At 40.9% G+C, this 22,280-nt stretch overlaps 1 protein-coding gene across 1 annotated transcript in view; it reads right to left on the bottom strand.

The window, feature by feature from the left end:
* RAB3B (RAB3B, member RAS oncogene family) overlaps positions 1 to 22,203 on the bottom strand; it is a 78,763-nt gene extending 56,560 nt beyond the window's left edge. The window contains 2 exon segments of the mRNA XM_032218369.1: positions 10,374 to 10,601; positions 22,057 to 22,203. Of these exon segments, the coding sequence (XP_032074260.1) occupies positions 10,374 to 10,601 (228 nt within the window). The 5' untranslated portion in view covers positions 22,057 to 22,203.
* Positions 22,204 to 22,280: the final 77 nt, after the last annotated feature.

The following is a 22,280-nucleotide window of genomic DNA, read 5'->3' as shown; positions in this document are numbered from 1 at the left end:
TATACATAGACAACACATACACACATACATACACATACATACATAGCAATAGCAATAGCACTTATATTCTGCTTCACAGTGCTTTACAGCCCTCTCTAAGCAGTTTAGAGTCAGCAGATTGCCCCCAACAATCTGGGTCCTCATTTTACTGACCTTGGAAGGCTGAAAGGCTGAGTCAACCTTGAGCCTGGTGAGATTTGATCTGCCAAATTGCAAGCAGCCGGCAGTCAGCAGAAGTAGCCTGCAGTACTATACTTTAACCACTGCACCACCACAGCTCTTACATACTCAAAAATGGTTCTGTCCATTCTAATCACCTGGTGCCTTTCAGCAATCTCAGTCAGCAACTGGGAGCGTATATTCTTCAAGACGAGCGCATTCCCACCCATGCATCCCTGGGAGCTGTTGCCAATGGCTGAGGGAGGAGAAGACTTACTCCATGTGGAGACCGCGGACTTCCCTCACAGATTTTTTCTTTTTCTGTTGCTTTGAGCAGCCACTCCCTCCCCCCTGTCTCTTCCTCTCTCTCTCGGAGCTAGCTGCCTCCGAGGCTGTCCAAACTCAGCCCCTCCCCCTCCCCTGCCCCGGACTGCTGCTTCTCCTCGGCTCCTCGGGGCTTCTAAATTGGCATTGCGTGTTGTTGTTTGAGGAGGGAACTACTGTGCCATAGAAACACAGAGTGTGTCTCACGTGGCTGATAACCTGGTCTCTACAGAAGAGGTAATTTTAAAAACTTTGGAGCGAATCCAGAAAGCGGGGAGAAAGAGGCTGAAGGAGTGTGTGAGGAGGGGGGATTTCCTAACCCCATTGAATCCAGAGGTGGGAAGAGAGAGAGAGAGAGAGAGAGAGAAAGAGGGAGTGTGTGAGGAGGGGGGATTTCCTAAACCCTATTGAATCCAGAGGGAGAGAGAGAGAGAGAGAGAGAGAGAGAGAGAAAGAGGGAGTGTGTGAGGAGGGGGGATTTCCTAAACCCCATTGAATCCAGAGGAGAGAGAGAGAGAGAGAGAGAGAGAGAGAGAGAGAGAGAGGAGGGGGGATTTCCTAAACCCCATTGAATCTAGAGGAAGGAAGAGAGAGAGAGAGAAAGAGGGAGTGTGTGAGGAGGGGGGATTTCCTAAACCCCATTGATCCAGAGGAGGGGAGAGAGAGAGAGAGAGAGAGAGAGAGAGAAAGAGGGAGTGTGTGAGGAGTGGGGATTTCCTAAACCCCATTGAATCCAGAGGAGGGGAGAGAGAGGGAGAAATAGAGGGAGTGTGTGAGGAGGGGGGGATTTCCTAAACCCCATTGAATCCAGAGGAGGGGAGAGAGAGAAAGAGGGAGTGTGTGAGGAGGGGGGATTTTCTAAACCCCATTGAATCCAGAGGAGGGAAGAGAGAGAGAAAGAGGGAGTGTGTGAGGAGGGGGGATTTCCTAAACCCCATTGAATCCAGAGGAGGGGAGAGAGAGAGAGAGAGAGAAAGAGGGAGTGTGTGCACAGGAGGGGGGATTTTCTAAAAGTCCCATTGAATCCAGAGGAGGAGTGTGTGTCTGTGTGTTTTTGTGTGTTTGTGTGTGTGTGTGTGAGAGAGAGAGAGAGAGAGACTATCACTAAGTGTTGTAGCTTATGATTCTTGATGAATGTATTCTATTTTATTTTTTTTATGTACACCGAAGACAAATCCCTTGTGTGTCCAATCACACTTGGCTAATAAACTACTCTACTCTACTCTACTCATTTCTATTTTAATTCTAATAAGGAGTTTAGCTTCTCTCTCTTGAAAATGTAAGCTAGCATAATGCAAGCTAGCTTTAGCTTTCAAACAGTTCATTTAGTGACCAAAGTTACAATGGCATTGAAAAAAGTGACTGATGACCATTTTTCACACTTAGCGACCATTTTTCACACTTAGCGACCGTTGAAGCATCCTCATGGTCACGTGATCAAAATTTTGATGTTTGGCAACAGATTCATATTTATGATGCTTTCAGTGTCCCTGGGGTCATGTAATCGCCTTGTGTGACCTTTTGACAAAATATAAAATTTTTAATCAAGCCGCCGCCTCCCCCGCCCCCGGTCAATGGTGTCCCTCTTTACCAATCTGAAAATCTGGTCACCTTAGTGATGACAAACCTATAGCACGCGTGCCAGAGGTGGAACACAGCCCTCTCTGTGGGCGCATGTGCCGTCGCCAACTGTTCTTCTGATTTCCGGTGTGCATGGTCTTCACAGGTGCTGGAGCACCTGAAAATGGCCTTCAAAACATCCAAAAAACGTGCCATTTTTTGGATAATTTTGGGCAGTTTTCAGGCAATTTCTCAGGTCTTTTTCAAGCCATTTTTCAGGCCAAAAACACCCCCCCAAATGGCCTAAAAACGCCCCCCAAAATAGACAAAAACAGCCAAAAACAGGCATGCGCATGCCAGCCAGCTGGTCTTTGGGTTTCTGGTGCTTTGGCATGTATGCACACATGTTCCAGTTGGGCACTTGGTGCCAAAAAGGTCACCATCACTGTTAAATCCTTGTTGCTCTTTCATTGGTTCTTCACATTTTATTCAGTTCCCTATTTTATTGAAAAATAAGAGAGATTTGATTCCTTCATTGTTTTATACTGGAAAACCTAAATGAATGGAATGAAATCACTCAGGTTGCATTTTTCTGCTACCATTTAATGATAAGAGAAAGTGAACTAATCTTTTTTTTTTTTTACATGCTATCATATCCTTTCAACTTATGGGAGAAATGTTTTCTGCCTCTGGGTGAAGAACAATAAAGAAATCTGCTTATGAGAATCTCCATATGTCTTTTTATTTCTTTCCTTTGTTTTGGACCATAACATCAATCTCGCCAAATTAAAACAGACTACTTGCACTATAAAATATATGTTCTGGGAACTAGTAGGGAGGAGCCATCCTCACCCACTTTTTCTCACACAAGCTGTCCAAACTGTGTTGTCTTTTGCTTCTCTGGAATGCACTCCTTCCCTCTTGGGAATATGGACAGCAGTCCCTCATAATTATGTATGAGAAGTAATGTACCACCCACAGCTCCTGCCTTTTCTAATCTGCTGCCCTATGTATATATTCCACATTACTTCATAGAGTATGTTAGTGGTATCTATGGGTAGCGAGGATTAAAACAGGTAAGATCCTGTCTATAGCACCAGATTTGAAGCTCTACCCTTTGTATATGTAATGTTAATGCCTGTTTTACTCATTTCCAGATGCCGCTACCAAGCATCTGTGCACTCATGTGGTTTAGAAAACTGCTTAGTTGAAAGGAAAAATGGAAGTGCCTACTGTTTCTTAAGTTTACCGACTTAAAATAATATAAATATAATCATTACAGATGGACTACTTTCATTTAAATGGAACAGTGAGCATTTGACTATTGCAACACTTTACATGTGATCTTTCCTTTGGCCATTAATTAATCAATTCATCTCTTTGACAGTAATAATCCTGACCTTTATTATTCAATATTTTATTTCTCCTTTGTTAAAACTGCTGACCTTTTCTTGGGCTTAAGGCTCACTTTTTTTCTTTTCTTTAAATGATCCAAGAAAAGATAACATGCTTTTCACTAGGCTTTGTCTTTGATGTTTATTTATAGCGAAAAAACATAAGCGTAACAGTTTCCCACAGACCAAATTTATTTTTGTGATTCTGAATGCCTGTCACCTAGAGACCATTCATCTGATAGGAAAGCAACATACTTTAAAAAAACTGAGACAAAAACAGGCAAATTTCAGAGCAGCTCTCTCTATGGGGGAAGAAAGAAAGAGAGCTTGACATGTTTAGCCCTTGGTATCACACTGGGGAGTGAGGAGTGATTAGTTGTGACTGCTGCTAACTGTACCTGTAATGAACATAGCATTTGGAAGGAAAGTCTGGAATAAAAAGTTTTGTATGTTTTTTAATATATTTTTATTATTTATATAAAAGTATATTGAACATAGTGTGATAGTCCTGGCATTTCACTTGCCATCAAAACCAAAGTGAAAACAACTAACCTATTTACTCCTTAAACCATGCTAGTATTGTACAATTATTTTTGACCAACATATTTATTCTAATACCATGATACACATATAGTATCTCGTTCCATGTCTCCCTACTCTATTTTTTTCATATTCCGACTTCCACCCTGTGCTTCTAACCATTGATAGAATCTGTTCCATGTGTTATAACATTCTGTCTCTCCTTTGTCTTTTATTTTTAACATTAGTCTATCCATTTCTGCACAGATTAGTATCTTCATTATTATCTCCTCCTTTGAAGGGGTGTTTTCACTCTTCCATTGCTGCACATACAGCCTTCTTGTTGCTGTCAGGATGTGTAGTATAGGTATATTGTTCCTTTGTCATAGCCTTCTATGATAGTTTTGTATATTAATGTGTCTTCCTCTTCGAATTCATCAGGTTTGAAACAATGCACTTGCTTTGTCCTTGGAGAAGATGCTTTAAGATCATCTCCTTACTTAAAGACAAAGTGATATCAAAACTCACAATATGTGTCGAGTCAACCATTTATGGGCAAACGCGTTCAGATGACTGCTAAAAAAATCCTTGACATTGTTGGAAAATATATAGAGGGAACTTCAATCAGCACCATTTGTTCGTTTTACCAAATGTTGGAGAAATTAATAAAAGAAGCTAAGATAAATATGTGTTTCCTGCAACTTTTCTGATTCTACATTAGCTCTTCAGAAAGGCGCTGATTACCTAGCAACCAGGCAACATAGGATCAAGATGAGTGCTACTGTTTTGTTTGAATCATGGTAGAATGCTTCACTATGTCTACCTTTGATTTAAAAAGCACTTGGTAGCACCATTTCTACAATTATTTGCAGCAAAAAAACTTTAAAGGGCAAATAGATACTGTAGGAGCTAACCTTCAGTAGGATAATTATGCAGAAAAGAAAAGAAAAATCAATCTGGGGTCAGGTTGTGTATGCAAGTTCTTAAAAAAAGCAGTACGTATTGATGCATTTTCATATACTAAATTCAATAGTTGTACACTCTTATTGAAAATGAATCGGCAAAAGAAAAAAAATCATTTCTAGAGTAGCTTCCCATAAAGAATAATTCACACTTACAATGTAATTGTCTGAGAAGTGATGAGTATTTTTCTGAAAAACATAATTATTGCTTTTTGGGGGGAAATTATGTATTGCTAAACTCTTTACTACAAATAATGTGTGTAGAATTATAGCACTACAACTAAAACTGTAGACTGTTTTAGTTCATTCAAAGATGTAAAGTATAGCATTTAGATGCCGTGCATTGCATAATTTGATGTGCTTCATGCCAGTAATAGAAAATGTATTTTGAAAAATGGTGAACAGATTTTACATCTAGGCAACTGCAGCCAAAATGATAAAAAGGGAAAAATGAAAGAGTCATTGAGCATAATTAGTGGTTGTCAAGTTTCAATTTGCTTAAATTATATTCACAAAAATAGTAGAATGTTATGATTTCTACTTGCAGCTGGGCACCCTTTCTGTAAAAGTGTACTCCTGCCATTCATCAAAACTATTAATATCCTTCAGAAGCCTACTGTCGTTTATTGAATATTTTTGTAATGAGTGCAACACTACAGATTTTACACCATTTCTCCAAATATCTAGTTAGGCTTTATTTTCCCACTAAGACAAGCAAAATGGGGTAGAAAAAGCAACACTTCCAGATGGGGAAGTGTGCAGTTCCCAGGAGAGAATTTGATTTTAAAACAAATACTGTCAATTCCTTCCCTGGGAAAGAAGAAATCCATCAAAAGACTACTGTTTAAATAGCTGCTTAATATTATTTTAGCTTGTGTCCTAGGTGTTGTAACAAAATATATACCATAATGGACATGGCCAGTCCAGTGGTGGGATTCATTTTTTTTACTACTGGTTCTGTGGGCGTGGCTTGGTGGGCATGGCAGGGGAAGGAAGAATACCGTATATACTCGAGTATAGGCCGACCCGAATATAAGCCGAGGCACCTAATTTTACCACAAAAAACTGGAAAAGTTATTGACTCGAGTATAAGCCTAGGGTGGGAAATGCAGCAGCTACCGGTAAATTTCAAAATAAAAATAGATACCAATAATGTTTTTGAATATTTATTTCAAAGAAAAACAGTAAACTAGCAGTGTATTCAATGAAATACTTCACTCACCTCATGATGCTGATGTCCCGCTGTGATGATGATGTCCCGTGCAGCCGCGGGAGAGCGATGTCCCGCTCCTATGACACACGGCACAGTGATTCCTATCATTGGATCACTGTACCAGAGGAGGTGGGACATCGCTATGTGGCTGCTTGCCATAACAAGGAGGAGGTGGGACATCGTTGCAGAGCGGCAGGAGGGGGAGGAAGGGGAATCGTAAGACAGCCCTGCATTATATTAGAACGTGAGGAGGGGGGATGGTGCGGTTGCGCGCTGCGCGGCAAACTGACACAGAGGGAGGGGAAACTCACAGGGGCACCGGGCCATTCACGAGTGTCACCCAGCGGCATGGCCCCGCCCCTTTTTCTCCTCCATTTCGGGCAAATTTTTCACTGACTCGAGTATAAGCCGAGGCGGCTTTTTTTCAGCCCAAAAAGTGGGCTGAAAACTAGGCTTATACTCGAGTATATTACAGTACTATAAAATCTCCATTCCCACCTCACTCCAGGGGAAGGTTACTGCAAAATCCTCATTTCCTCCTAATCAGTTGGGACTCAGGAGGCAGATAATACATGGGGGTGTGCCAGTCAGGGGTTGTATTTACCAGTTCTCCGAACTACTCAAAATTTCCATTACTGGTTCTCCAGAACTGGTCAGAACCTGCTGAATACTACTTCTGGACCAGTTCCCAAACACCACATCCTAGGAAAGCCAACTGGTAAGACAGAGAAATTAATTGTTCCATAATATGAATAAAAATTGTTTTCTAAACACTCAAATACAGCCTGTGGTTTTCAAATCTCCTTTCCTATACATATACAAATTCACAGGTATTTTGCAATATAACACAATGAGAAATCCTTTCACAGACGTATTATTGTGTTGCAATGTGTAAATGCTTACAAAACTGGGGGTGGTTTGTAGATTGGCAGTAGGATCGGTATTTCAAAGTTATAATACAAGATTCAGTTAAAGAGCTGTACAGAGTGATGATAGTAATAGCCCTTATACACTGCTTCACAGTGCTTTACAGCCCCCTCTAAGCAGTTTACAAGTGACCAAATTTCCCCCATCAATCTGAGTCCTCATTTTACTGACCTCGGAAGGATGGAAGGCTGAGTCAACCTTGAGCCAGTCAGAATTGAACTCCTGCCTGTGGACAGATTTAGCCTGTAATACTGCATTCTAACCACTGTGCCAGCCTGGGTCCTTGATGGGGAATTATCACATAATTATATGTTATATAACATAATGACATTTCACTGTATTTTGCATACAGCCAGTGTGTGAAGGTTGTTGTGAATACTAAGCCCGCTTTCACAAACCTGAAGCCTGTTTGCCATTTTTTCTTGCCAGATAGGCTTAGATATTCCCAGTCTGTATTCATTCATCTCACACCGGGGATCTAAATCTGCACATGGAAACTCAAAGGTGCCTTTTCAAACGTAACTGGACTGTTTTTTTTCCTTGAGGAAGAAGAAGAAAACTTTTGTTCTCAGCCAATAAGCTTCATGTGAGGGATCGATAGCAGGGTTAGGTTCCTGCCAGTTCTACCTCTTCTATAGAATAGGTTCCACAAATCTACTGTGCCATTTAGAACCGGTTCCAGCTGCCTCCCCTTGCCCATCTGCACCACACTTGCCCCGCCCACCACTCACTGATTGGCTGGCTCACCAATCGCCCCACCTGCTTCTAAGAGTCCTATCTAAACCTTAAAGTCTTAAAACTGTCAAGTTTGAATACCCCTGGGGTTTTTTTTCTAAAGGGTTAGGGGTGCAAGGGTCTTGTAACTTGACAGCTTTAAGACTTACACACTTCAATGCCAGAGTTTCTGAGCCAACATTTTAGTTGCTAAGCAAGAGTGTTGTTAAGTGAGTTTCACCACATTTTACAAGTTGGCCACATCCACCCAGTCACATGACTGCCAAGCCACTCCCTCTTGGTCACATGGCTGGCAAGCCACTCCCACAAAGCAGGCCACACCTAAAGAAGAGGTTCTAAAAATTTTTGAAACCCACCACTGATTGATAGGTACTGGCAGTTTTCTTCCTCTTCCTCAAGGAAAAACAGTCCGGTTGCCCTTTGAAAAAGTACTTTTGAGACAACTATGACCTGGATGACTGAGAATCTTCAAGACATCTTTACATAGAACAATGTATGTCCTGAGTGACACATGCAAAAATAGGTTATCCAAGGCCTTCTGCAACCTTTTGGAGAAAAGGAGAAGAAGCTTTGTGCTGAAGTGGGGAGTGAGACAGAGCTAAAATTCTCCTTCTTTCTCAGATTAAAATTGGAACTTGTGGGGAAAGAATTAACCATATTAAAATGCACACATATAATATCTGTTCTAAGAGTCTTCAACTTTTATTTAGAAGAACTGGATAATGTTCACTAAGAGTGGCATTAAGTTTAATTACTTTTCCTCCAAGTTTGTGCCTCTGATGACCATTGTTTTTATCAATCTAGATCTTGTATACTGTATGTATTATATTTATTCATTCATTTAGTAATATTTGCATGCCCTCTACTCTATATTGGCACCCTCATGCATATTGCATATTGGTACCTCGGGGTTATTTGTAAACAGGATAAAATCACCATCACCTTGGGGTCTGCTCAGGACTTCACATTTTCTTGTCCATTTCTTATTAACTTTCTTCTAAGAAGTCTGTGATTCTAGAGCCCTGTGTTATTTTGTCTACATTGATTGTTTTGTAAGAGTGTTGTGGTCTGCTGGTGGCCTGCAGAGCTGGCAGCAGTGTCTGGCAATGAGGAGGTTGGGAGGAACATAGGCCAGTCCTGAATATGGGGAAGGCTCGGATGTGGGGTCTGCATCTGAGGCAGAGGGGGGGGGCAGGGCTATGTGGGAGTATGTCTTGCCTCTGGAGCCTCCAGAGTTTGACATCAGTGAGGCAGAGGAACAGGGTGAACCTGTTCCAGTACGCGCATGCACAGAGCTGCCAGAAGGCAAGAAAGTTAAGACAAAAGGAGCGACTCAGGAGTAAGGCTTGGAGATGATTGGCCCTCACATAAGACCTAAAGGAGGAGTAAAGGCACGTGATTCTTTGCAGGAAGCAACTTTCTTCGTTCTGGTCGGTTTAAACTCTGAAGCTCCATTTTGACTCTGTGCTTGTTTGGTCTTGCAAAGCTAATTGGCAATTAGGTCTTTGGCAACATTTCAAGGGAGATAAATGTGGGTGCTTATCAACCTTATTCCAAAAGACTGTGGCAGACTTCTGTCAGATTCTTTACAAACTATTTGTGACTCATTAAAGGCTGTGAACATAATTCACAGCCATTGAAATAAAAAGATGGTTTTTGGGACTAAGCATGTGATTTTTATTTATTGTCTTAGGAAGCCTAGGTCAAACATATTGAACGTATTTCTATCATCCCCCTCCTTTTATTTTCCAGTAAGACAGGTTGAGTGACTCCTATGTCTTTCACATGCAAAGTTAGGTAATGGCAGATAATGGCATCTCCCTGAAAACAGATGGAGAACTTTCAAAACATCACAACCTGGCAGAAGACATAGGTATGGTGAAGAGACCCAGAAGGTTTCAAGGAGAGGACCTTGGAGATCCCCAACCTTTCATTGTGTGGGATCAGCACCAATGCTACAGTCAATAGGTAGACAAGAAGAATCACAGGGAAAGGTAACTAGTTGTGTTTACTTGTCGATGTTCTCAGTCATCCAGGCCATGATTGTTCCAAAGGTGCTTTATCCAAAGGCAACTGGACTTTGTTTTCCTTAAAAAGGTTTTGCTTCTCATCCAAGAATGAGAAGCGAAATATCTTCAAGAAAAAACAAAGTCCAATTGCCTTTGAAAAACGTACCTTTGGAATATGCCTGTACTATTTTACAATGTAATGACATCATTCTCTAAATGCAATGTACAAGCAAGTAAATAAAGCACACTGCTTCCAGGTAAAGAATGAGGAAATATCCAGAAAGAAATACCAAAATGCATCTGAAAGGAAAACTAACCAAGAAAACCCTAGGCACATCTATTGCTCACTGTAGAACCCAGATGCTCAAAAATGTTAAGTGCAAATTCTTGATATTTAAAGGTTGCCATCCTCTGCAATAACAAGCAAGAAACATAGCTTCAGCCTTCTGTCGAAATAAAATACAGACAAGCAATAAACCTTATTTTCCACAATCAAGGAATAATAAGGAAATTATACTGATGCCTCTAAATCTGTGCCAGAGTAAATGATTCGAGAATGATGGGTACTCACCCAAATCTGCAGTTTTACCCTCTTGTCATTCCTGTAAACAGTCTTCACTTTGAAGTCAATTCCCACTGTACTGACAAAGGCAGGTGTGAAAGTGTCATCAGCATATCTGAAGAGAAAGGAGGTCTTGCCCACACTACTGTTGCCAATGATCAGGAGCTTGAACATATAATCAAAGTTCTGGTCTGAAACATCCTTGGGTCTATATCTGGCATCTGTTACTGAAGCCATCTAAAGAAAACAAAAGCATCATAGACTAAATAAAGGACAGTTATTATTTCAGATTAGACTTTTGGATCAAGTACATATGTAATGCAGATTGCAATATGAACATGATTTGTCTTTTTTTTTCTAGAATACTATAGATAGTTAGGGAGATAGCCTGGAAAGAAATATTCGGAAACTGTTATGTAAAGAAAAAATGCAGATGCATACCTTAAGTTCTGTGAAAACAGATAGCCATTAAGATTCAGAATGGCTCATCCTAACTCACTATAGTATAAAAGGGAGGGAAACAAAAGCACAATCAGAGTTACAAAATTGTATTAGTCTTGTCTATCTCAATAGAATAGAGCATGGGTCTCCAACCTCTGGGCTGCAGCCCACTATTGGACTGTGAGCTGTTTGCAACCAGACTATGGAAACTGTGGCAAATGGGTAAGCATGCAAGTGCATCCCCACTTGTTCAGGCAGCGAGCAGTTCCCATTTGTGTGAGTGGCAGGTGCATGTGCATGCTAGTCATTCAAATGGAGCTGCGCATGCGCACTTGCTGACCACTCATATGGAATCATCCCTGTTCTCCCCCTTTTCCAACAGTCCGCAAAGGTGGAAAGTTGGGGAATTCTGGAATGCATATTATTCTGTTGAGTGCTTTCCAATCTGATCTGTTTTGTAAAGTGACAGATTCTTAGAGGAGATTCCTGTACATCAGCAGAACCTAATTTAGACTATTTTGAACTCGGGCTCCGGAGTAAGACGAGGCTCAGTGCTAACACAACAGCTTTATTAGAACAGTAACTAGACAGGAACATGAACAAACACTCTGAAAGCCCTTTTATACCCCGAGCTGTCAGCGCACTAACCAATAGGAACCAAATCTCCCGCCCTAAACAACATGCGAACGGACCAATCAAACAACACCCTGCCTGATTGACAAGAGAGGGCGGGACACGCAGATACGTGACATAGACAGAGGCCCCATTGATTTCAGCAAGTCTCATTCTAAAAATGCCAGTGTTTGGATCTAACCCTCCTTATAGCAATGCTGATGCCACATATTTATAAAAAGTTAACGCCTTAGAAATGAAGTTTACTCTTCTGTGTATGCTATATTCCCTCTGTCACTAGGATGAATTATGAATTGCTAACATATTTCAAAGATGATTAATCCTGCTTTCATTAGGTGTGTATATGAACTGAACTAAGTTTATTATTAAAATTAAGTAATTGTCAAACATGTTACAAGGAAAAAGAAAAAAAACCCCAGCCGAGTTGTTGCCAAGATCAAAAGCGGCCACCTGGCTTCCAGATTGTGTTAATTGCTGTAGTGTTTACTGAACAACACTGAAAGTGAATAGATGCCTACATGGTATCAACCATAAGTGTGACATAGATATCACTGCCATAGTGACCCTGTTATCCTATTAGTTTTTTAATATTTGGATACTCTTTTCCTCTAAGACAGAAAGATATAAAACGATGTAGTGGCAATGTGGAAGACCATTGTATTTCAATGATATTTTGATTTCTCCTTCATAATAGGAACATTCTAGAAGTTTAGAGTTAATTCTGAGCCAAGCTGCTTGTTTTTCATTCTTGCTTGATAAATAAGGGGGGGAGGGCATCTTCACACAGCTGTAGATTGTTTAGATTACCACTGGCTTATCAGAACCCTTGTTTGAGAGTTATGCATTATCCAGTCCAGGTCAGAATCCTGGCAGTTTTATTACCGTGGAAGTAGGCTTATGAGTTATGACGTTTGGTGCCAGACTTAATAAGGTCATTTGAACTTTGGAACAGGCTTGAGTGTTCATCATACCGCAGATCCTGGCCTTTGTGGTCTCTTCACTGGGGCTCCCAACAACTGGTGAGAGCATCTTGCTTGGTATGTTATGCTTTTATGTTTATAGCAGCCTGCTAAAGTTATTATAAAGCTTGAAATCTCCTTACCTAGTTGTGTGTTGATTGTCTCTTCCACTGCCTGACACTTGACAAAACAGATATTTTCTCATTTAATTTTTTTTAATTGTCACCTTCAAAATTTGAGAGTGGAAATCCCATAAACTAACTTATTCAAGACCATTTGAGAATTTTTCTAATGAGTGAAAGAAACAGTCCACATGTAAAGTGGCACTTTCTATTATCTACTCAATTTAATCCTGGCATTTGTGTCCTTAATTGCTCCTTGTATATTTCCCCACTGAGAAATTCACTAGATCGGATAACAGTGGCTTCTCCTTTACTATGACACTTGTTGAGATGTGCAGCTTTACCAATGGATTAAATAAATAAAAATAAATGTCAATTTTACTGCAAGAGGACTCTGCAAGGTGTATAATGTGAATGTTTTTCTTAGCAATGTAATCATAAAAGTAAAAAGGACATGAAAAGTGACAGAGAATCTCTTAGGCATTTATCCTCCCTGAATTTTTCATGGAAACATGTGATAAAATAGTCTACATAGGTAAATGTCAGTATAATACAATAGTGCTGTTCATTGAGTTCTTCTAAAGATCATTTTGGCAAACATTTTGCAAACAAATACAGCGGGGGAAATCATCCAATGCTTACACATTATTGCAAATCTTTATGACATGGATATACTAGAGGATCTGCTTTAATATATGTAGTATTGTTTCCTGGCTGGAAACAATTACCTCAAATAACAGCTAATCAAATACATAGAAACTATTGTGCTTGGAGCCATGCATAATATAGTCTGCATGGAGTTAAGAATATTTGTTTTATTGTGTCCTCATTTTAACAATGTATATAGATGCTCATCTCACAATACTGTGCCTCTAAGTATATTAAATGATTAAAACTTAAACAAAAACACCTTATATAAAAACATAAATAATAACCAGAAGCAACAAATAAACATAAACCTACAGTATGTGTAAGATTTAAGAACATTCTAGGACTGGAACCAAACAAATCAACCAATAGAGTTGACTAGCCCAAAGGTCTGGGCAGGAGATCAGCCTGCTCTTTACAAGAGACTAACAGAGTCTGGGCTATTTGGATTTATTTATTTAGAGTATGGCAATATGATACATAGACTAACAATATATATTAACATTTCACCTAGGTTAATATAACACAATAAAATATAAATGTTAAAAAGATTTGTGTTCAATACCAATGTCCAGGCCATCTAACCACTGAAGCACAGCATTGTCATATTTTTAAAAAATCAGATAGTAGACTGGTGTCCCCTCAGCTTACAGTTTGATGCAGACAATCCCTACCTGGATTTACAGGTAGATACAGTTTTATAGGGCCAGTATTGCACATTTTGCTGAAATTTGTAGTTCAGTTCCAATGATTCTATATTGCATCTTCACGTATTTTTTTAAAAAAGGAATGCAGGTGGTGGGAAGTGAAGCTTTACAGTACTATAAAAGTAAAGGTCTCCTCTGCCCAGTCATCTCCAACTAGGGGGTGGTGCTCATCTCTTGTTTCTTAGCTGAGGGAGTCAGCCTTGACCAAAGACGCTTCCATGGTCATGTGTCCAGCATGACTATACGTCGAGAGGCAGGGAATGCTGTTACCTTCCCACTGAAGTTATACCTGTTTTATCTACTTGCATTTGCATGGTTTTGAACTGCTTAGGGTGGCAGGAGCTGGGTCAAGTAAAAGGAGCTCACTTTGTGTGCAGTGACTGGGTCGCGAACCCGGCCTGCCAGCTTTCCAGCTGACAAGCTCAGTGTCTTTAACAAGTGAACAACCATGACCCCTTTGCAGTACTACTCATTTTTCCCTGAAAATAACACTGGGTCTTATATTAACTTTTGCTCCAAAACATGCATTAGGGCTTATTTTCCAGTTAGGTCTTATTTTTGGGAAATATATGTATTAAATGCATCCATCTGATTGATGATCTTAACTGGGGCTTATTTTGGGGGCAGGGCTTAAATTTCAAGCATCCTGAAGCTAGGGCTTATTTTCCAGTTGGATCTTATTTTTTGGGAAACAGAGTATAAAGAGGTAGGAAAGCAAGAAGGGCATGCTTAGTTAGGTAGCAACCAAAGTGTCTCACTTTTGGAGTCATTGGAGTGATGAGCTTCCGGGGGGGAGGGAAAATGGGGGGTGAGGAAAAATTACTTAATGGACCATTATTGGGTCAACCACAACATAATTTTTAAAATGGTGGGAATGTGCCAGGCCTTCTAGCCAACTGGACCTGGGGTGGATCAGAAAGAAGTGCCTTTGGAAGGGATGAAGAAGGTTTAGGATGGAAAGCAGCAGTTCTGAACCAGCATTTTAAAACAAAGGTGATGGTTGCATTTGTGCTAGGCTAGAAGTGGGTGGAAGATGACATCATCTGTTCCTGCACACACACAAAAAATGAATGGCCAGCACTGACTGTGGAGCAAGCAGAAAGTGTAGATCTGCCCTTTGGTTTTCCTGTTCAAATTCAGCACGCAGAACAACCTCCTAATTTCCGGCTTGTAAGAGCCATTTCATTAGATATACATTTCAGCTTTTAAAATGTTATCAGAGAAATAAACTACCGATCAGACCATTTGTTCTACAACTATGAGTCATAAAAAGCACAATACATTTGGGGTGGCTAGCAAAAACAAATTACACTGAGGGTACCATTTCCAATGTGACAACACATTCTCTTGTTCTAAGCAAATAAAGCACTTTTGCTCTTCACATCTACCTAAATAGAAGCCCCAAAAAGGGGGGGGGGAAGCAATTGTGAAGAGATCACAGCCAAACCAGAGCTGGGAATCAAATGAAGCCCATAAATCCTATTTTGGCTTTGGCTAAATGCATTTATTGAAGCAATATTGCACCTACAAGGGGAAGATGAACACAGTCACTTTGAAGGTATGCGAGTGGATGGGTGTACTGTGATCCTTGTGCATTGTCTCTTACAGAGCTCACGACTAGATGGAATGGACTGTAAATAAAAAGCATTCTGAAGAAAAACTGACAGCTTGACCCTAGAACAGCATACAGTTAAGAAAATGTCAATCTATAATTTTAATTTCCTACCCTTGGATAGTAATACCATATTCTAGGATTCTGTGTTTTAGGAGATTTAGGAGTTATTGGGATTTCTGTAGAAGATATTGTTGATGAGATAGGAAATGTTTCATCCAGCTGTGGCAGAAGGAGATTAGATAGGAACCAGGGTTATTCTATCATCTCTGCTGAAAAACTAGCGGTACAGAGTCTTCTTCTCCTAAGGAAGGTTGTAATCACTCTTTTCTTATTATAAATATCTAAACTTGTTTATTTATTATTTATCTATGACACGATGGCTCAGTGGCTAAGACGCTGAGTTTGTGGATCAGAAGGTCAGCAATTCAATGGTTCAAATCGCTAGCGCCACATAACGGAGTGAGCTCCTGCTACTTGTCCCACTTCTGCCAACCTAGCAGTTTCGAAAGCATGTAAAAATGCAAGTAGAAAAATAGGAACCACCTTTGGTGGGAAGGTAACAACGTTCTGTGTGCCTTTGGCATTTAGTCATGCTCGGCCACATGATCATGAAGTCATCTTCGGACAGCGCTGGCTCTTTGGCTTTGAAACAGAGACAAGCACTGCCCCTAGAGTTGGGAACAACTAGCACGTATGTGCGAGGGGACCTTACCTTTAAGCTCATTTCCCCCCAGCCCTTAGCATCTCTTTTTTTCCTTTTACTTCATGGCTTCAGACTACAAGACTATCTTGCAATTAGGATTGTAAATTAATCAGAGAGCCCTTCTGTGTCTGAGGAACAAGATAAGGAAGTGCTGGAAAACAGGAATACTTATATATATATATATTAATTTCTTAGAAAGAATAGATACTTTGGTTATTTCAATATCTTTAAGCCTCACTGTTTCTTAGGAAAAAAAGAATCTACTAATCTAGATTAGCACTGCATTTTAGGTACCCTTGATTCTTATCAACAAAACTACCATGTTCCATCTTTAACACGGGGGTGGATACTAACAGGGGGAAAAACCTTCTTAATATATGTATGGAAGCCATAAACATTTTGCTCATGAACAGATACTTTAAATATTCTCATCTTGCACTGAATTGCTTACATAGCAAAAATGACTGCATCACATTCATTCATATAGAAATAACTTACTTTGTGGTGACCCCCATGCTTCTTTATAACCAAGTTTATGGACATTAATTATAAGCTTTTTATAATTGCCTGACAAACTAGATTAGTAAACTGGATTACTTATTATCATTAATGGCAATCCAATTTAAACTCCTTTTATATAAACATATTTTATTCAAAAGTTAAAATCCAATTTAACTCTTTTATTATGAGTTCCTTACTCTAGACTACAGTTCTTGAAGACAAATGATATGGTCTATGTAATCCCTCAGAGTTAATAGCAAACTGATGATTTATAATCAGTTGAAATATTCTCCCTCCTGAATATCCACAGTTCTTGTTACTTACAAGAAAGTAAGCAGGGACTTACTCTCTCTTTAATAAGTTTCCACCTTTACTTCCCTGTTCCCAGAGAACAAGGCAATCACCTTTTCTTTGTGCCAGGCCCGTCAAGTACAGTTTTCATGTTCCCCACTGATCTTTCTCTTTGATAGGCTGGACATAACTATGTCCTTCAACTGTTCTCATACAATTTAGCCCCAGATCCTTTATCTGTTGCTCTTCTTGGCACATTCTCCAGGGTCCTCAATACCATTTTTGCATCAAGGTGACCAGAATGGATGCAGTATTCGAAGTGTGATCTCAGCAGTGCAGTGTAAAGTGACACTATCTCTTTATATTGGTGCATGCTAGGACTGCATAGCTGCAGCACTTTTGGCTCATACTTAAGTGTGATCCACTAAGACACCTAGATCTCTCACCACAATTACTACGGTTGAGCCAGGTGCTACTATTCTATATCTATGCATTGGTTTTTCCTGCTAGGTGAATGACCTTACTTTTCTCTCCACAGAATTGCATTTTGTTGGATAGAGCCCAGTGTTCAAGTCTGTCAAGATCCCTTTGTATATTGACCCTATCTTCTAAAGAGCCAGGGATGGGGGTCATGCCTCCGTCCTAGTGCTCCTTGACCTCTCAGTGGCCTTCGATACCATCGACCATGGTATCCTTCTGTGACGACTGCGGGAGGTGGGGGTGGGGGCACTGTTCTACGGTGGTTCTCCTCCTACCTCTCGGACAGGTCGCAGTCTGTTGGTCGGAGGACAGATCGACCCCTAGGCCCCTGAATTATGGGGTGCCACAGGGTTCGGTCCTGTCCCCCCTCCTGTTAAATATCTACATGAAGCCGCTTGGTGAGATCATTCAACGGCACGGGATAAAATACCATCAGTATGTGGACAATACACAGCTGTATCTGTCCGCCCCGTGCCAACTCAGTGAAGCGGTTGACGTGATGTGTCAGTGCCTCAAGGCTGTTAGGGTCTGGATGGGGGTTAACAAGCTTGCACTCAATCCGGATAAGACCGAGTGGCTGGTGTGTTTCCCTCCCACTAATTGGCCAAGTTTTCCATCTCTCAGGCTGGGGGTCAAACAGTACGCCCCTCAGACAGGGTTCGCAATTTGGGTGTCCTCCTGGACCCACAGTTGACTTTTGAACACCACTTGTCAGCTGTGACCAGGGGGGCATTTGCCCAGGTTCGCCTGGTGCACTACTTGCGTCCCTACCTGAACCGGGAGGCCCTCACAACAGTCACTCGTGCCCTTGTGACCTCAAGACTGGACTACTGCAATGTGCTCTACATGGGGCAGCCCTTGAAGAGCATTCGGAGACTTCAGCTTGTCCAGAATGCAGCCGCGCGAGTGATTGTGGGTGCACCTCAGTACACCCACGTTACACCTATCCTCCGCGAGCTGCACTGGCTGCCTATTGGCCTTCGGATACGCTTCAAGGCGCTAGTCGTCACTTATAAAGCCCGTCATGGTATTGGACCTGGGTACTTGAGAGACCGCCTGCTGCCAATTACCTCCAATAGACCGATTAGATCCCACAGATTAGGCCTCCTCCGAATTCCATCCACTGGCCAATGCCGACTGGCGACCACCCGGAGGAGGGCCTTCTCTGTGGCTGCTCCGGCCCTCTGGAACGAGCTCCCCGTGGAGATTCGGACCCTCACCACCCTCCAGGCTTTCCGCAAAGCCCTTAAAAACTGGCTGTTCTGACAGGCCTGGGGCTGATGAGTTCCTGTCCCCACTCGAATGGTGTGTCTGTTGAGTTGTTTTTAAAATTGTGGTATTGTTTGTCTATGTCTTCTTTTCCCCTATTTGTATCCCCTATTCCCCCCCCCCGACGTGGGTTGTGAGCCGCCCTGAGTCCCTTCTGGGAAAAGGGCGGCATAGAAATATAATAAATTCAATTCAATTCAATTAAAGTATTAGCAATTCTCCACCCACCTTGGTGTCATCTGCACATTTGATGAGTTCCCCTTCCATTCTCTCATCTTGATCATTTATGAAGATGTTGAAGAGTCCTGGGCCCAAGACTGAACCTTGTAGTACCCCACTGCATGCTTCGCTCCATGTAGTTGTAGTTCCATTGAGGACTACCTGCTCTGCCCGAATTCTAAGTATATTATGTCCACAGCATTTCACTGGTCCACTAATTTGGTTACATTATCAATATCAATATCATATAAGGTTTGTCTGGCATGATTTACTTTTAACAAACACATGTTGGCTCCTAGGCATCACCTAGATGCTCACAAATCCCTTGCTTGATTATTTTTTTCAGGGTTTTCCTAGGTATTGATATTAAGCTGATTGGCGTAAAATTTTGGATTCTGGATTCATTATTCCCCCTTTTTGTAGATTGGAACCATACTGGGGTCCCCTCCCCCAGTCCTTTGGTGTTTCCCGTGTGCAACATGGACCTTGAAAAATTACATTCAATGGCTCCGATATTACATCTGCCAGTCCTTCAAAATCCTGGGATGTAAACTATCCGGTCCAGGTGATCTGTATTCATCCAGGTTGGATAGGATTTTCTTACTAGTCCCTTGCCTATTTGATTTGTATACCTGTTCTATCTCCATCGGTGTTGCTTTTGATAGGTTGGGCTATTTTCTTCCTTCTGTATAAAAGGCAGAAGCTTCTAGTTTTTAACCTATTTTTCCCCTCTGCATTATTATCACCTTTCTGCAGAAGTATTACCAAATACATTGAACAGATTTCTAGGCAACACAGCAGGTTGAAGGAGAGATATGGAAGACCTCATTCTTCCCCTTTTTCTGGTTTGGGAGAGAACAGTCCAGTTAATGGTGTTTTTCTCAACATCATCCAAGATCCAATCCAATATTTTCATAAAATGCCAACATATACAAAACATTTAGTATTATGAAATATTCCAGTTCTAAATTATTACTAATGTAACTGGAATGTGTTTGTATAGTGAAGCAACTAAGAGGTATATGATATTGCTATTTTGATATATGATATTGATATCATTGGCCATCTTATTCTTCTGAGTAACTTAGGAAATGATTAAGAACCTTAATGGTATGGCAGAGTCTGTTGTAGTGCCTGGCCATTGAGCTCTGGGTCTTATTTTGCCTCCTTTCCTTTTCATCTGCATAACTCCATTGGAAAATATCATGCAGAGGTTTTTTGTTGAAGAGTCATCAATGTGTCTATACAAAAAGTGACATTTATCAATCTCTCTCTGTCTATTCACTAGTCTCAGGGATAAAACAGAGAATTAGATCAGGCATGAATATATATATTATGGGATGAGTAAAAGTCAACAAGGCGAGGCTTAAACCAGATAAAACAGAATTACGGTGAATGTTGAAATTCACTGCTCTGATTTGAAATATGAGATTTCGGTCAGTTAGGGAGACTTTCTATGAATAGTACTATTCATAAGCATAAATCATGTTGGTTACCAGGAATACTTTTTAAACCTCCTGGTTGGCTAGCTAGGTCTTTACTTAGGAAAAAAAATGACTATACTATATTCTTCATATTCCTTTTCCTTTGAGATGCTGGAAAGCTTCCATTTTTCACTTGTTTGCTCTTTTCTCATAAGGAATTCAGTCTTAGTTATGAAATTTCAAATTCTGCTACAGTCAGAGACATACTAAATTGTACATAGAATGCTATAGTCATGTTAATACACATACCCTTTGTTTCAGACGGGAACTCGACTTTCAGAAAGTCAGACACTAAGGAAACTCTCTGCCGAAGAGGCCCTCCCTGCTTCAGAAATTCTATTGTCATTTCAGTTTTAATATGGTAAACCTCCTATGCATTATTTTTACTCTTGGGATCAATTTTTACAAATGCTGTTCAGCATTTCCATAGTACGTTGCCTTGTTTTTTCATTGAACCGTGCATATTTACACAAAGCATTAGAATGCACAATACATATTTAAGAATGGGATTTAAAGTTTCTGCACTGAATACATAACGTATTTTGAAAAACAAATAAGGCCCCATGCACAACAAGGACAAGTGATTATCAGGAATTACAGCACTCAATCATTTCAAATATAGTGCTAGACTGTTCTTTTTTAAGAAAATGAAATCCAGGGGTGATTCACTTTCATCTTGAGAAATCAAGTACTGACAAAGATCTGAATGATAAGTGTAAGTACAAATACTGATAATGCAGACTGTTAACAACCAAAACAGGCTATTTGAAAAATAAAACAGCCTTCAACTTGGTGCTTTCCAATCTTACCATCTCCTTTTTCAATGGACACAGTCTACGTTACCCAATATGTTTGGATGACATCAGACTATAAAAAATGATTCTAAAATGATAGTGGAAACAGCAAAGCACAATCCCTTCACACAATCTGGTACCCCACAGAGAGGTTGGACAATGACCAACAGATAAATGGAATTGGATCAGCCACTATTGTTGCAGCTGTGGCGTGTTAGTTTATACCTGATTCATTTTCCAAAATAGAAAAATGAAGCATTAATGTACAATAATCCACTGGATACTCTTTAAAATGTACTAATTTCTTAATTGTATTTAATTGGATTCACTTAATATGCCCATTTAGCAGGCTAGTAAGTAAGGATGAGGATTTCAAGGCTTCTTTTAACTTTGACATCACATCTTGAGGGAGACCAATAGTGTATTTGATCTCACTAAAGAATAAGCCTAAAAAATTACAAGCCAGTTCTAGGAAATCAAATATTTAAATTGGAAAGATCCCTGTCTCCCTGCCATTTCAGAAAGAGGAAATAAGTAGCTTTGAGGCACTCTGCATGTTCTCAGAGGCACTCCTGAGCCCAGCTCCCTGAGCTAATTCGAGAGAACTTCCACTTAGCCACAAGAAAGGCCGTCCCGTCCCTTGTTTTTCCCCCTCATAGAGAGTTATCAGCTGCTGCCTCCTCAGCTATTTCCAAGCTGTCCTTTCCACACTGCGATACCACGGACAGTTCCTACTGTTGCCGGCCGATCGCGCTAGGAAGGCAGCCTCACAACCTCGTCCGGAACTGAGAAAGTTTGGTGGGAGCGGAACGCGAAGCGCTCTTACCTTTGCGCGCAGGAGATGGAGCCGCTCCTCGCTGCCGCGAAGAAGAACCGAGAGCAACGAGGCGCGGCGGCGCAGGTTGGACGTTCAGCCGGGGTCGAGCCGAAGAGGCGTCTGGCCGAGGCGAGCGCGTGTCCAGCTTAGCAACACATCGACAGCAGCTCCTCCGCGCCCGCGAAGGAGACGGCCGTCGGGGCGGAGCTACCGCAGGCCGCCCCCGCTCTCTT

The sequence above is a fragment of the Thamnophis elegans genome, chromosome 5 (genome assembly GCF_009769535.1).
Source record: "Thamnophis elegans isolate rThaEle1 chromosome 5, rThaEle1.pri, whole genome shotgun sequence".
Lineage (NCBI taxonomy): Eukaryota > Metazoa > Chordata > Lepidosauria > Squamata > Colubridae > Thamnophis > Thamnophis elegans.
Note: the sequence above shows the minus strand (reverse complement) of the source record. Positions and strands in the feature narration are given on the sequence as shown.